At 43.3% G+C, this 12,782-nt stretch overlaps 1 protein-coding gene across 2 annotated transcripts in view; it reads right to left on the reverse strand.

Moving 5' to 3' along the window:
• The window catches only part of LOC106573787 (fatty acid 2-hydroxylase-like), a 60,704-nt gene extending 58,610 nt beyond the window's left edge, over window positions 1-2,094 (reverse strand). Inside the window, exon 1 of one of the 2 annotated variants that reach the window (XM_045697206.2) lies at window positions 1,705-2,094. In XM_045697206.2, coding sequence (XP_045553162.1) covers window positions 1,705-1,986 — 282 coding nt within the window. In that variant the 5' untranslated portion in view covers window positions 1,987-2,094. The remainder of the gene's footprint in view (window positions 1-1,704) is intronic. The other variant, XM_045697205.2, reaches the window with a different exon arrangement.
• Window positions 2,095-12,782: the final 10,688 nt, after the last annotated feature.

A 12,782-nucleotide genomic window follows, 5' to 3' on the forward strand; every position in this document is an offset into this window, starting at 1 on the left:
TTCCTTCAACAAAGTAGTAAATTATATAGTGAATAAGGAGCCATTTGGCTCCTTCTCCATCAGATCAGACCTAGGACATGAAAGCATTGATCGTTCCAAATGGATGTTTTAATAGACTGTGTCTGTTATAATAGCAACAAATATCTGTTATACAGTGGGTATAGAAAGTAACCACCCCCTTTCAAAATGTTCACCTTTCGTTGCCTTACAGCCTGAAATGAAAAGACATAAAATCAGACCTTTTTCCCAGCTTTATTTACACACATTAACCCACAATAGCCAAGTGAAAAGAATGTAATCTAAAAAAACCTCAGAAGATTAATTAAAGTAAAACACCCCATTTGGATAAGTGGGGTGTGCTCTTCAGCAGGGACTGGAGCACTTGTCAGGATAGAAGAGAAAATGGACAGTGCAAAATGCTGACAGATTCTTGAGGAGAACCTGCAGACATCTGCCAGGAAGTTGAAAATGGGAAGATAGTTCACGTTTCAACATGACAATGACCCAAACCACACCGCCCAAAGCAACTGTAAAGTGGCTGAAGGACAAGAAGGTGAATGTCCTTGAGTGGCCTAGTCAGAGCCCGAACTAAATCCCATCGAGAATCTGTGGAATGACTTGAAGAGTGCAGTCCATGAGCGGTCACCATGCAATTTGACTGAGCTTCAACTCTGCAAGGAAGAATGGGCACATATTGCACAGTCTGGGTGTGCAAAGTTGATAGAGACGTATTCAAAGAGACTCATGGCTATAATTCAAGCAAACGGTGGTTCCACCAAGGTTTAACTCAGGGCGGTGTTCATTTATCCAAGTAGGGTAATTTTAATGTTTGAATTGTAAATCATTTGAGGTTTTTTTTCCCCTCACTTGGATATTGTGGCTTACTGTTTTGTAAATAAAGCTGGGGGGGAAAAGTTGCAATTTGTGTTTTCATTTGAGGCTGTGAGGCAACAAAATGTGAACATTTTGAACGGGGTTGGTGACTTTCTATACCCACTGTATGTGTACACACAGTATATTCCTTCACATTCTTAACACAAAAATATTGTTGTGCCATCATGTCCTAATGCCTCCACATTAGAGAGTATGATGAATGACAGACTTAGCCTCTCATCTATTTATTCAGGTTCAATGGGCAGCCAATAGAAAGCAATTGCGGCTGGCAGAGCAAGCCAGGCAATTTTATCCTTCAAGAAATGCCCAAGTATCCAAAATTGCACCTGCCAAGAGTGAGACAAGTGGAGCCACACAGAGCTATCATATTCCTCACAGAAGAAAACTAGGAGGAATTAAAGAAATGCAATAGGCCAACCATCAAGAGATAACACACAAAAAAAGTATATTTGTAACTCAGGAAATTATTCACTTATTTTTGTGAAAATCCACTCCTATAAAATACTGTCTTTACTCATCTAATGTACTGTACGTTTGATCAACATTAATGTTTACAAAACACATGCATGTGGTTTGCAAATAGGGGAAATGAGAGATTGACAGCTGCAAATAGGAAATGCGTCTCAAAGCAGATGTGAAAATCACACCTGCATGTGCAGCAAGTTCCGTTTTACCATGAGAAAATGAAGAAAATCTTACTTTACTGTAGTCTACTTTCAGTAACAGACAAGAAACTATGCTTGAGTTAAAAGTATCTGAGATATACTTGTTATTCTCTTTGAAGGCTCTTTATTGGCATATAGGCTGCACCTGTATTTCATCCGCACTACCGTCTGTGTCCAGCTCTCCGATGTAGTACTGTTCCATCCACCGCCTTGCGTTCTCTGAGTGCCGGTGTGGGGGTCCCTCCATCTCCGTCCTGATATCATTCCCTGACCGGCTTAATATCAGAGCCTCTCCACCCGGGTGAATTCGAAGGAATCCCGTCACATCATAAATTCTCGTCCCCGTTAATACCCAACATGAGTTTTTAGTGGAATGATTGGCTACCTCCTTCTCAGAGAAAAACCGAGGTGGTTCCGATGGAGACATTTCGATGCTGAAGTATGCACAAATAAAATAACTAAAGGAGTGGGTACAAGCCCCCTTGGCATGCCGACTGACCGCGTACTGACTTCTAGCTCATCTCAGCACTGACTGAGTTTACCCGATCAACTAATTTACATATCATGAATTATTCATTGCTCAAGACTGCTCAAAGCTCAGCATTTCATCTACCTGTTGCGCGCTAGCTTTTTACCGCCAGTGTTTACAGCTATAATATAATTATTCCAACGTTAATTAGTGGTTGAAGCCAGCGAAGCTGGGTCAAACGCTATTGTATTTGTTGGCGCTAATTATTAGGGGTTCAAGCAGAAAATCTGGTGAAACCATATTGCATTTGTTGGCGTTCATTATTATACATCTTCTTCTGCCAAGGAAAACTGACATGAACATTCCCGTAAAATAATTTCTATGATGATGCAAAATCGCATGACGGTAAAGGGCCATTGGCCATATCCTCTCATGCAATGCCATGCCAATTTGCTGTATGGTGGCGCTATAACAAGCAATTGAAAATGCAAACTTTGAAAGGTCACGCCCCACCCGGTGTTACATATAGTCCATAAATTCACAAGGAAAGAATTTGCCTAAAGGACCTATAAGGTCTGCCATGATGGATTTTGAATTTTGTGAAAACCACATAAAATGCTACTCCTCTAGCACCGAATGACCGATCTGCAAGAAACTTGATATGTGGCATCTATGGACCAAACTCTCTCAACGCATTTTCCAGACTATTACCTCGAACAACATGGCCGCTACTGACCAATAAAAACGAACGTGGGCGTGGTCTGGCTCATACACGCATATAAATCATATATGAATATTCATATTGTAACAAAACTGGTTATATCCAAATGCTGTCAAGACAACAAATGCAAGCACATTCAGATCAACCACACGGTGGCGCTATAATGGGCACATGTTTATATATCTTGATCGGTTTGACTCAGAATGCTGGAATTTGTCACACATGCTCAGGGGTATGAGTTCAGCAAAACTGTAAAGTGTGCTTCAGTTTGGCCGCATGGTGGCACTGTTGGGCAGGAAAAACATTAATGCAAGCACATTGGCTCATAGCGGCCAGTATGTTTGAGCTATGGTAAATGGTGTACATTTTTCTACATTTTTAAACAACATCTTCTCAGAAACCACTAAACCGATCTCGCCAAAACTTGTAGTACAGTATAAATTGCAAGATCTTTAGCTGCATTGTAAATTAAGTTGATATCTTTAACGTTATGGCCCATGTGAGCAATTGAAGTTGAGCAAGTTTGGGCCTGACAATTCAAGTCATTCTTGGAGGGCAGTGGTGTAGTGGAGGGTATGTGGCCCTTTTACCCACTTATATTGAACAAATACAAATACAACATGTAAAGTGTTGGTCCCATGTTTCATGAGCTGAAATTAAAGATACCAGAAATGTTCCATTCACACAAAAAAGCTTATTTCTCTCAAATGTTGTGCACAAATGTGTTAAAACCCCTGTATATGAGCATTTCTCATTTGCCAAGATAATCCATACACCTGACAGGTGTGGCATATCAAGAAGCTGATTAAACAGCATGATCATTACACAGGTGCACCTTGTGCTGGGGACAATAAAAGGCCACTCTAAAATGTGCAGTTTTTTTCACACAACACAATGCCACAGTTGTCTCAAGTTGAGGGATTGTGCAATGTCCACCTGTTGCCAGATAATTTAATGTTAATTTCTCTACCATAAGCCAGCCCCGGACCTTCACTCTTGACTTCTTCACTTGGGGATCCTCTGAGACCAGCCACCCGGACAGCTTTTGAAACTGAGGAGTATTTCTGTCTGTAATAAAGCCCTTTTGTTGGGAAAAACTCATTCTGATTGGCTGGGGCCTGGCTCTCAAGTGCATGGGCCTATGCCCTCCCAGGCCCACCCATGGCTGCCCCCATTTCCAGTCGTGTGAAATCCATAGATTAGGGCCTAATTTATTTATTTCAATTGACTGTTTTCCTTATATGAACTGTAACGCAGTAAAATCATTTACATTTACATTTTGTCCAGTATATTTTTCAGTGTGCACTGTGTACTCGGTTCTTCATCCCCATGATGCGTATCAAAGTAGTGTACTTCCTGCTTAACGTGGAACGAGGGAGAACTTGTTTCGTTGTATTGGAAAGTTTTTAAAGTCTCTGAAAAAGTATTCTATTGAACATGTTTTGTTACTAGCTAGCTACCTTTTGAGTTTGGATACCGTGACGTGGTTGGCATCCGTTGATGGGACCGCTGTGATCTGTCCAGGGATCCTGCTGACCAATGGTTGGATGAGCTGCTTGGCATAGCAGCTAGCCTAGATGCCACTGTTAGCTGCCTATCAAGCTAGCGGGGTTTCCTTGAGGGCTTGAACTCAGCCTGTGACGCGGTTAGCCCTTGTGGCTGGGACCACGGGTTGTCCCGGGCTTTAAATTGTCTAGAATCCCTGCAGTTTGTTGTTTTTTCCATCTTCACTGCGACCTGGCCTTTCTGGAACTGCGAGAGGTAACAGCATAGCCTGCATTGCTACCATGGCAAAAACCAAAGCCGGTGGGGGTACCGTTGAGGACAGTGGTGTCTCTCTATCAAACAAAAATAGTTCCACAAGCAGTTGTTACAACGACAAGAAAATAGCTTCCAAGCGTTGTGTCCAAATACTGCTGGAGTCAACGAATAAAATAATGGACAACCTGACCAGAGAGGTCCGGACCTGAAGAACAATTTGCAGTTCTCCCAGGGTCTGTTCGATGAGTTTAAACATAAAAACGGCAAGATGACAGCAATCTGTAAGTCATTGAGAGAGGACATCAGTTCTGTATTTGAATCCATGATAACAATGACAGAGAAATCAGGGACAATCAAGACGGAACAACATTGTTGTGGACGGAATTGCAGAATCTCCTCCATATGAGATCTGAATGTAGTCTGAGGGCAAAGTGAGGGAAATTATTTTGGAGAAACTTAAGACAGACTACAGGAAGATTGAGCTGTAGCGCACCCACAGGCTGATAGTGGTCAAGTTCCTTAGGTTCAAGGACAAGGTAACTGTTCTGGAAAGAGCCAAGAACTTGAGAGGAGCATACATCTTCCTCAACGAGGACTATCCAGAAGCTTTGCGCCAAAAGAGAAAATAACTTATCCCCGCCATGAAAGCAGCTAGAGCACATGAGGACATTGCTTACATCCGCTATGACAGGCTCATTGTCCACTCTCCCTCCCAAAAGCCTAGAAGGGATGAGAAAGCCAAGCCTATGGGTTTGTAGCTTCAATCCCACAGCACACACACACACTTACTCACACCAACTGATTAATGGACTGCTGAATGTTTTTGCTTTGTTCCTCTTGCTGTGTTTGTTATTTTCCATATTACGTCTATCTCTGATAAGCTACCCAGGAAAGGACTGAAAATAGCCCATATTAATACATGTAGCCTTAGAAATAAGGTTCATGAAATCAATAACTTGCTAACATCAGATAACATTCATATGTTGACCCTTTCTGATACTCATATCAATAATTCCTTTGAATTAGCAATACAGGATGTAACACCTAAAGAGGAGACACATGATTATGGTGGAGGTGATGCTGTATATATTCAAAGCCATATCCCTGTAATGCTTAGAGAAGATCTCATGTCAATTGTTATTGAAGTGTTGTGGTTGCAGTTTCACATGCCTAATTTAAGCCTATTATTTTGGGGTGTTGCTATAGGCCACAGTCAGTATCTAAATAAAGTGTGTGAAATGCTTGATAGTGTATGTGGTGTAAGTGGGCAAACTTAGCCAGGAAATGCCAACAACGAACAGTGAGCCATCGTATTCATGCAAAAAATAAAGAAAGAAAAACATTGTAAGTTTGAATTTTGTAAAGTTAGTGTGGGAGAAGTGGGAAAATTATTGTTATCAATCAATAATGACAAACCTCTTGGCATTGATAATTTAGATGGAAAGCTACTGAGGATGATATGACCACTCCTATTTGTCATATCTTTAATCTGAGTCTAGAGGAAGGAGTTTGTCCTCAGGCCTGGAGGGAAGTCAGTCATTCCGCTACCCAAGAGTGTTAAAGCGGCCTTTACTGGTTCTAAGCAAACTGTTGGAAAAAATTGTGTTTGACCAAATACAATGCTATTTTTCTGTAAACAAATTGACAACAGACTTTCAGCATGCTTATAGAGAAGGGCACTCAACATGTACTACACGGACACAAATGACTGATGATTGGTTCAAATAAATTGATAATAAAAAGATTGTGGGAGCTATACTGTTAGATTTCAGTGCAGCCTTTAATATTATTGGCCATAACCTCTTGTGGAGAAAATGTAGGTTTTATGGCTTTTCAACCTCTGCCATATCGTGGATTCAGAGCAATCTATCTAATATAATTCAGGGGGTTTTCTTTAATGGAAGCCCCTTTAATGTCAAACATGTAGGGTGTTGTGTACCACAGGGCAGCTCACTATACCCTCTACTATTTTATATTTTTACCAATGACCTGCCACTGGCATTAAACACAGCCTGTGTGTCCATGTACGCTGATGACTCAACCATATACACTACCAGTCAAAAGTTTGGACACACCTACTCATTCAAGGGTTTTTCTTAATTTTTACTATTTTCTTCAATGTATAATAATAGTGAAGACATAAAAACTATGAAATAACACATATGGAATCATAAAAGTGTTAAACAAATCCAAATATATTTTAGATTCTTGAAAGTAGCAACCCTTTGCCTTGATGACAGCTTTGCACACACTTGGAATTCTCTCAACCAGCTTCATGAGGAATGCTTTTCCAACAGTCTTGAAGGAGTTCCCACATATGCTGAGCACTTGTTGGCTGCTTTTCCTTCACTCTGCGGTCCAACTCATCCCAAGCCATCTCAGTTGGGTGAGGTCAGGTGATTGTGGAGGCCAGGTCATCTGATGCAGCACTCCATCACTCTCCTTGGTCAAATAGCCCTTACGCAGCCTGGAGATGTGTTTTGGGTCACTGTCCTGTTGAGAAACAAATGATAGTCCCACTTAGCACAAACCAGATGGGATGGCGTATTGCTTCAGAATGCTGTGGTAGCCATGCTGGTTAAGTGTGCCTCGAATTCTAAATAAATCACAGACAGTGTCACCAGCAAAGCACCCCCACACTATCTACCCAGTGCTTCATGGTGGGAACCACACATGCAGATATCATCTGTTCACCTACTCTGTGTCTCGCAAAGACACAGCGGTTGGAACCAAAAATCTCAAATTTAGACTCATCAGACCAAAGGGCATATTTCTACCGGTTTAATGTCCATAGCTCGTGTTTCTTGGCCCAAGCAAGTCTCTTCTTATTATTGGAGTCATTTAGTAGTGATTTCTTTTCAGAAAAATCGACCATGAAGGCCTGATTCACGCAAAGTCCTCTGAACAGTTGATGTTGAGATGTGTCTGTTACTTGAACTCTGTGAAGCATTTATTTGGGCTGCAATCTGAGGTACAGTTAACTCTAATGAACTTATCCTCTGCAGCAGAGGTAACTTTGGGTCTTCCTTTCCTGTGGCGATCCTCATGAGAACCAGTTTCATCATAGCGCTTGATGGTTTTTGCAACTGCACTAGAGGAAACTTTCAATGTTCTTGAAATGTTCCGCATTGACTGACCTTCATGTCTTAAAGTAATGATGGACTGTTGTTTCTCTTTGCTTATTTGAGCTGTTCTTTGAAATGCAAATGACATTGACAGCTATATGCATCCATAGATAGTACCAGAGAACCATAGTAATTTGGAAATGTTTGTGAATGTAACCAAGACTAAGGAGATGATTGTGGACTACAGGAAAAGGAGGACCGAGCACGCCCCCATTCTCATCGACGGGGCTGTAGTGGAGCAGGTTGAGAGCTTCAAGTTCCTTGGTGTCCACATCAACAACAAACTAGAACGGTCCAAACACACCAAGACAGTCGTGAAGAGGGCACGACAAAGCCTATTCCCCCTCAGGAAACTAAAAAGATTTGGCATGGGTCCTGAGATCCTCAAAAGGTTCTACAGCTGCAACATCGAGAGCATCCTGACTGGTTGCATCACTGCCTGGTAGGGCAATTGCTCGGCCTCTGACCGCAAGGCACTACAGAGGGTAGTGCGTACAGCCCAGTACATCACTGGGGCTAAGCTGCCTGCCATCCAGGACCTCTATACCAGGTGGTGTCAGAGGAAGGCCCTAAAAATGGTCAAAGACCCCAGCCACCCCAGTCATAGACTGGTCTCTACTACCGCATGGCAAGCAGTACCGGAGTGCCAAGTCTAGGACAAAAAGGCTTCTCAACAGTTTTTACCCCCAAGCCATAAGACTCCTGAACAGGTAATCAAACGGTTACCCTGACTATTTGCACTGTGTGCCCCCTCAACCCCTCTTTTATGCTGCTGCTACTCTCTGTTTATCATATATACACAGTCACTTTAACAATACATTCATGTACATACTACCTCAATTGGGCCGGCCAACCAGTGCTCCCGCACATTGGCTAACCGGGCTATCTGCATTGTGACAAATAAACTTTGATTTGAATATGGAAAAAAAAAAACCTTCATAACCTGGTATTGACATAATTTCACATGATTTAATAATAAATGATTACATTATGTTTTAGTTTAAAAAAAAAAAATAACAATACAGACATTATTGAATAAAGCATACTTCAAATTTCCATAAAGGCAGTTAGCTACAGTACACTTGACAGGTGACACCACTACACTGTTCCATCTCAAAGCAGCATAACGAACCATTGAGAGCGCGATTGACTTTGTTCTTCTCAGGAATGCAGATTGTGAACCCTGGGTGACCCTCAGTTGTAATTCCTTGATTCCTCATGTCCTCTCTCCTTTCCCCCCTTCTCAAAATGCATTAAAGGAGAAGATCCAATGTGCCTACCCTCAGACCTTCTCCACCGATGCATTTCTAGAAGGAGACAAGGAAATGGACACACGGGATCAAGGAAAGACAAAACGAGATCCACCACTTGTGTTCATGGGAGGGGCGGTAGAGGGCGGGTTCACCTGGGGGCGTGTATAGCTCCTCTGCTTTCTCAAAGTCCCCCTCCTCATAGCTGGGGGAAAGAGAGGGAGGAGGCAGGAGAGGAAGATGGACAGAGAAGAGAGAAAACAAGGATCATAAAGAGATATGGGGTTGACAACAATGATGATGTTCAGCTCATAGTACTGTATATACTGTATGAACAATAAGGCTGCGTTTGTGTGTGTGTGTGTGTTTGTGTTAAACCGCTCGAGTCACACAAAATGGAATATAATGTTGCAGATCAGTTAAGAATGACACAATTTCATGTGACAAACATCTAAAGACCAGCATCACTGTAACGGGAGCGTTTCCATTTAAAAATAATACGTATTTGGGTGTTTTTGGAGCCTTTGTTCATGTTTTTTTTGACACCGCCATACTGCACAACGTTGGGGTAGGTGTGTTGGGGTAGGTTTTGCAAATACAAGTGAAAATGCAGGAAAAAAAACTGTCTGTACACTTCTATAGCATGCCATTTACATCAAAAATACAGATTTGGTTGTAAAAAAAACTTCTCCTTTAAAAATAAAAAATAAACTTAAAAAATGTTTTGTCTAGGACTTGTCTTAATGGGATTATATGCAACAGCCCTCTGGTGGCTTTGTTAGAAACATTCCATCTCCTCAACCTACTCTGTGTTTGTAGAGCTTGGCCAGGTGTTTGAGGATGTAGGCCAGGGAGGGGTGGTCAGGGGACAGAGCTCTCATCCTGATGTCCAGGGCTCGCTCATACATGTCCTCTGCAGTCTCGTACTCCATCCTCTCTGTGTGTAGGCCAGCTAGATTGTTGACGGACTGGGCACAGTCCTGGTGGTCCGGCCCCAACCTACACATTTCCAGAGAATGGGTCAGGCACACTTTGGCTGCCCTGGAAAACACAGCAGAGATGGACACAGAACTTGAAGTCCCCTATTTAGGGGATTTTGAGCGGTTCTAGACCGGTTCCAACCAACATTTGTGTGTACAGACCGCTCTGTGAGTGGTGCAACATTAATCTACCATTAATCATTAATTAACATTAATCTACCATCTACAAATCTACCATTCCAGTGTTTTACTTGCTATATTGTATTTACTTTGCCACCATGGACTCTTTTTTGCCTTTACCTCTCTTATCTCACCTCATTTGCTCACATTGTACATAGACTTATTTTTCTACTGTATTATTGACTGTATGTTTGTTTTACTCCATGTGTAACTCTGTGTTGTTGTATGTTGTCGAACTGCTTTGCTTTATCATGGCCAGGTCGCAATTGTAAATGAGAACTTGTTCTCAACTTGCCTACCTGGTTAAATAAAGGTGAAATAAATAAAATAAATAAAAAAATTGCTGTGCACTCCTTGACAGTTCTGATTGTCACGCTTCGCATTCCGTTCTTGCAGTTTATGAAATATGACACCTAATTTGCGTAGGGAGCAACACGTCACATTTTCTGGCCTATCCAGACAAAGGATTGAACTCCCCTGTCTGTGAACCTCGCAGCTCTGCTTACAATATGGCATATGAAACAGGAGACTCTTGTGATTAAAGCAGTCTCATCTCGCTCTGATACTCTCAGATGGATTTGGAGCTCTCAACATGAAAAAAAACAACTAAATAATGTCATGAATTTAAACAAGACCACTTTCTCTTGGTCACAGAGGGACAAAATCACCTTGTGCTTAAAGCTGAACTTGTAACGAGTCAGCAGGCATTTGAATGGCATCTGGGCAGAAAATACTCTCTCATTAGTTATATGAAATGTTGCCAATTTTGTATTGTCACTAAATATGATCATATTTGTTTCAAAGTTAGAAGATAAAATATTATAATCCATTTTAGAATAAGGCTGTAACGTAACAAAATGTGGAAAAATTGAAGGGGTCTGAATACATTCCGAAGGTAACTTACTGTATGTATTCTTAAACAAATCTATGCCAAGTTCACGAGGCCACTGATGTGAAACAATTGTCTGAGTTGCCTAATGATAAGTTCACTACTGCGTGGTGTGGTCACACTTGTCACGTTTGTCGTATGAAGGAGCGGACCAAGGCGCAGCATGTGTCTCGTTCCACATTTTATAATAACTATGAAAATATGCAAGACATACAAATAAACTACTAAACAAAATAACAAACTGTGATGAAGAGGTGAAACATACACTACCTCAAAATAATCTCGCACAAACCCAGGTGGGAAAAACAACCACTTAAATATGATCCCCAATTAGAGACAACAATGACCAGCTGCCTCTAATTGGAGATCATCCCCCCCATAAAACATAGAAAAACAGAAACTAGAACCACACAACATAGAAAATACAAACTAGACAAAAACCCCTGTCACGCCTTGACCTACTCTACCATAGAAAATAAGAGCTTTCTTTGGTCAGGACGTTACAGTACCCGCCCCCCCCCCCCCCCCCCCCCCCCCAAAAGGTGCGGACTCCGAACGCAAACCTGAAACAACAAAAAAGGGAGGGTTAGGGTGGGTGACTAATGTCGGTGGCGGCTCTGGTGCAGGACGAAGAACCTTCTCATCCCGCGGATGTCCTGCATCGGAGGCGGTTCTGCTCATCCTGCTTATCCGCCAGTATAGGAGGCGGCTCTGGTTCGAGGCGTAGCCCCCGCTCCGCCAGCTGATCCCTCTGCTTTTGTGTCATCGGACCATAGATCATCGCCGGAGGCTCTGGACTGCGGATCATCATCGGAGGCTCCGGACTGGGGGCCGTCGCTGGAGGTTCCGGACTGTAAAACTGTCGCCGGAAGCTCCGGACTGTAAAACTGTCACCGGAAGCTCCGGACTGTAAAACTGTCGCCGGAAGCTCCGGACTGGGAAAGCGCACTGGAGGCCTGATGCGTGGGGCTGGCATAGGTGGCGCCAGACTGGTAACGCGCACCTCAGGGCGAGTGCGGAGAACGGGAACAGGACACACCAGACTGGGAAGGCGCACTGGAGGCCTGATGCGTGGGGCTGGCATAGGTGGCGCCAGACTGGTAACACGCACCTCAGGGCGAGTGCAGGGAGCAGGAACAGGACACACCAGACTGGAGAGACTCACTGGAGGCCTAGTGCGTAGAGCCGGGACAGGTGGCACCAGACTGGTGACACGCACTTCAGGGCGAGTGCGAGGAGCAGGCACAGGGCGTACTGGGCTGTGGAGGTGCACTGGAGGTCTGGAGCATAGGGCTGGCACAATCCGTCCTGGCTGGATGCTCACTTTAGCCCGGCAAGTGCGGGGCGCTGGCACAGGACGAACTGGGCTGTGAATGCGCACTGGAGACACCGTGCGTATCACCGCAAAACATGGTGCCTGACCGGTCACATGCTCCCCACGGTGAGTACAGAGAGTTGGCACAGGACGTACTGGGCTGTGAAGGCGCACTGAAGACCTGGTGCGTATAGCCGGCCTCATTTGTACCGGAACTTTAACACACTTCTCGGGATGAATACGGGGAGCTGACTCAGGTGGCATCTGACGGCTAACACGCTCCTCAGGGAAAATTGTGATACCTCACATCTCAAAATAGGGCTACTGGATGTTAGATCCCTCACTTCAAAGGCAGTTATAGTCAATGAACTAATCACTGATCATAATCTTGATGTGATTGGCCTGACTGAAACATGGCTTAAGCCTGATGAATTTACTGTGTTAAATGAGGCCTCACCTCCTGGTTACACTAGTGACCATATCCCCCGTGCATCCCGGAAAGGCGGAGGGGTTGCTAACATTTCCGATAGCAA

Source organism: Salmo salar, chromosome 16 (genome assembly GCF_965601325.2).
Source record: "Salmo salar chromosome 16, fSalSal1, whole genome shotgun sequence".
NCBI classification, from domain to species: domain Eukaryota; kingdom Metazoa; phylum Chordata; class Actinopteri; order Salmoniformes; family Salmonidae; genus Salmo; species Salmo salar.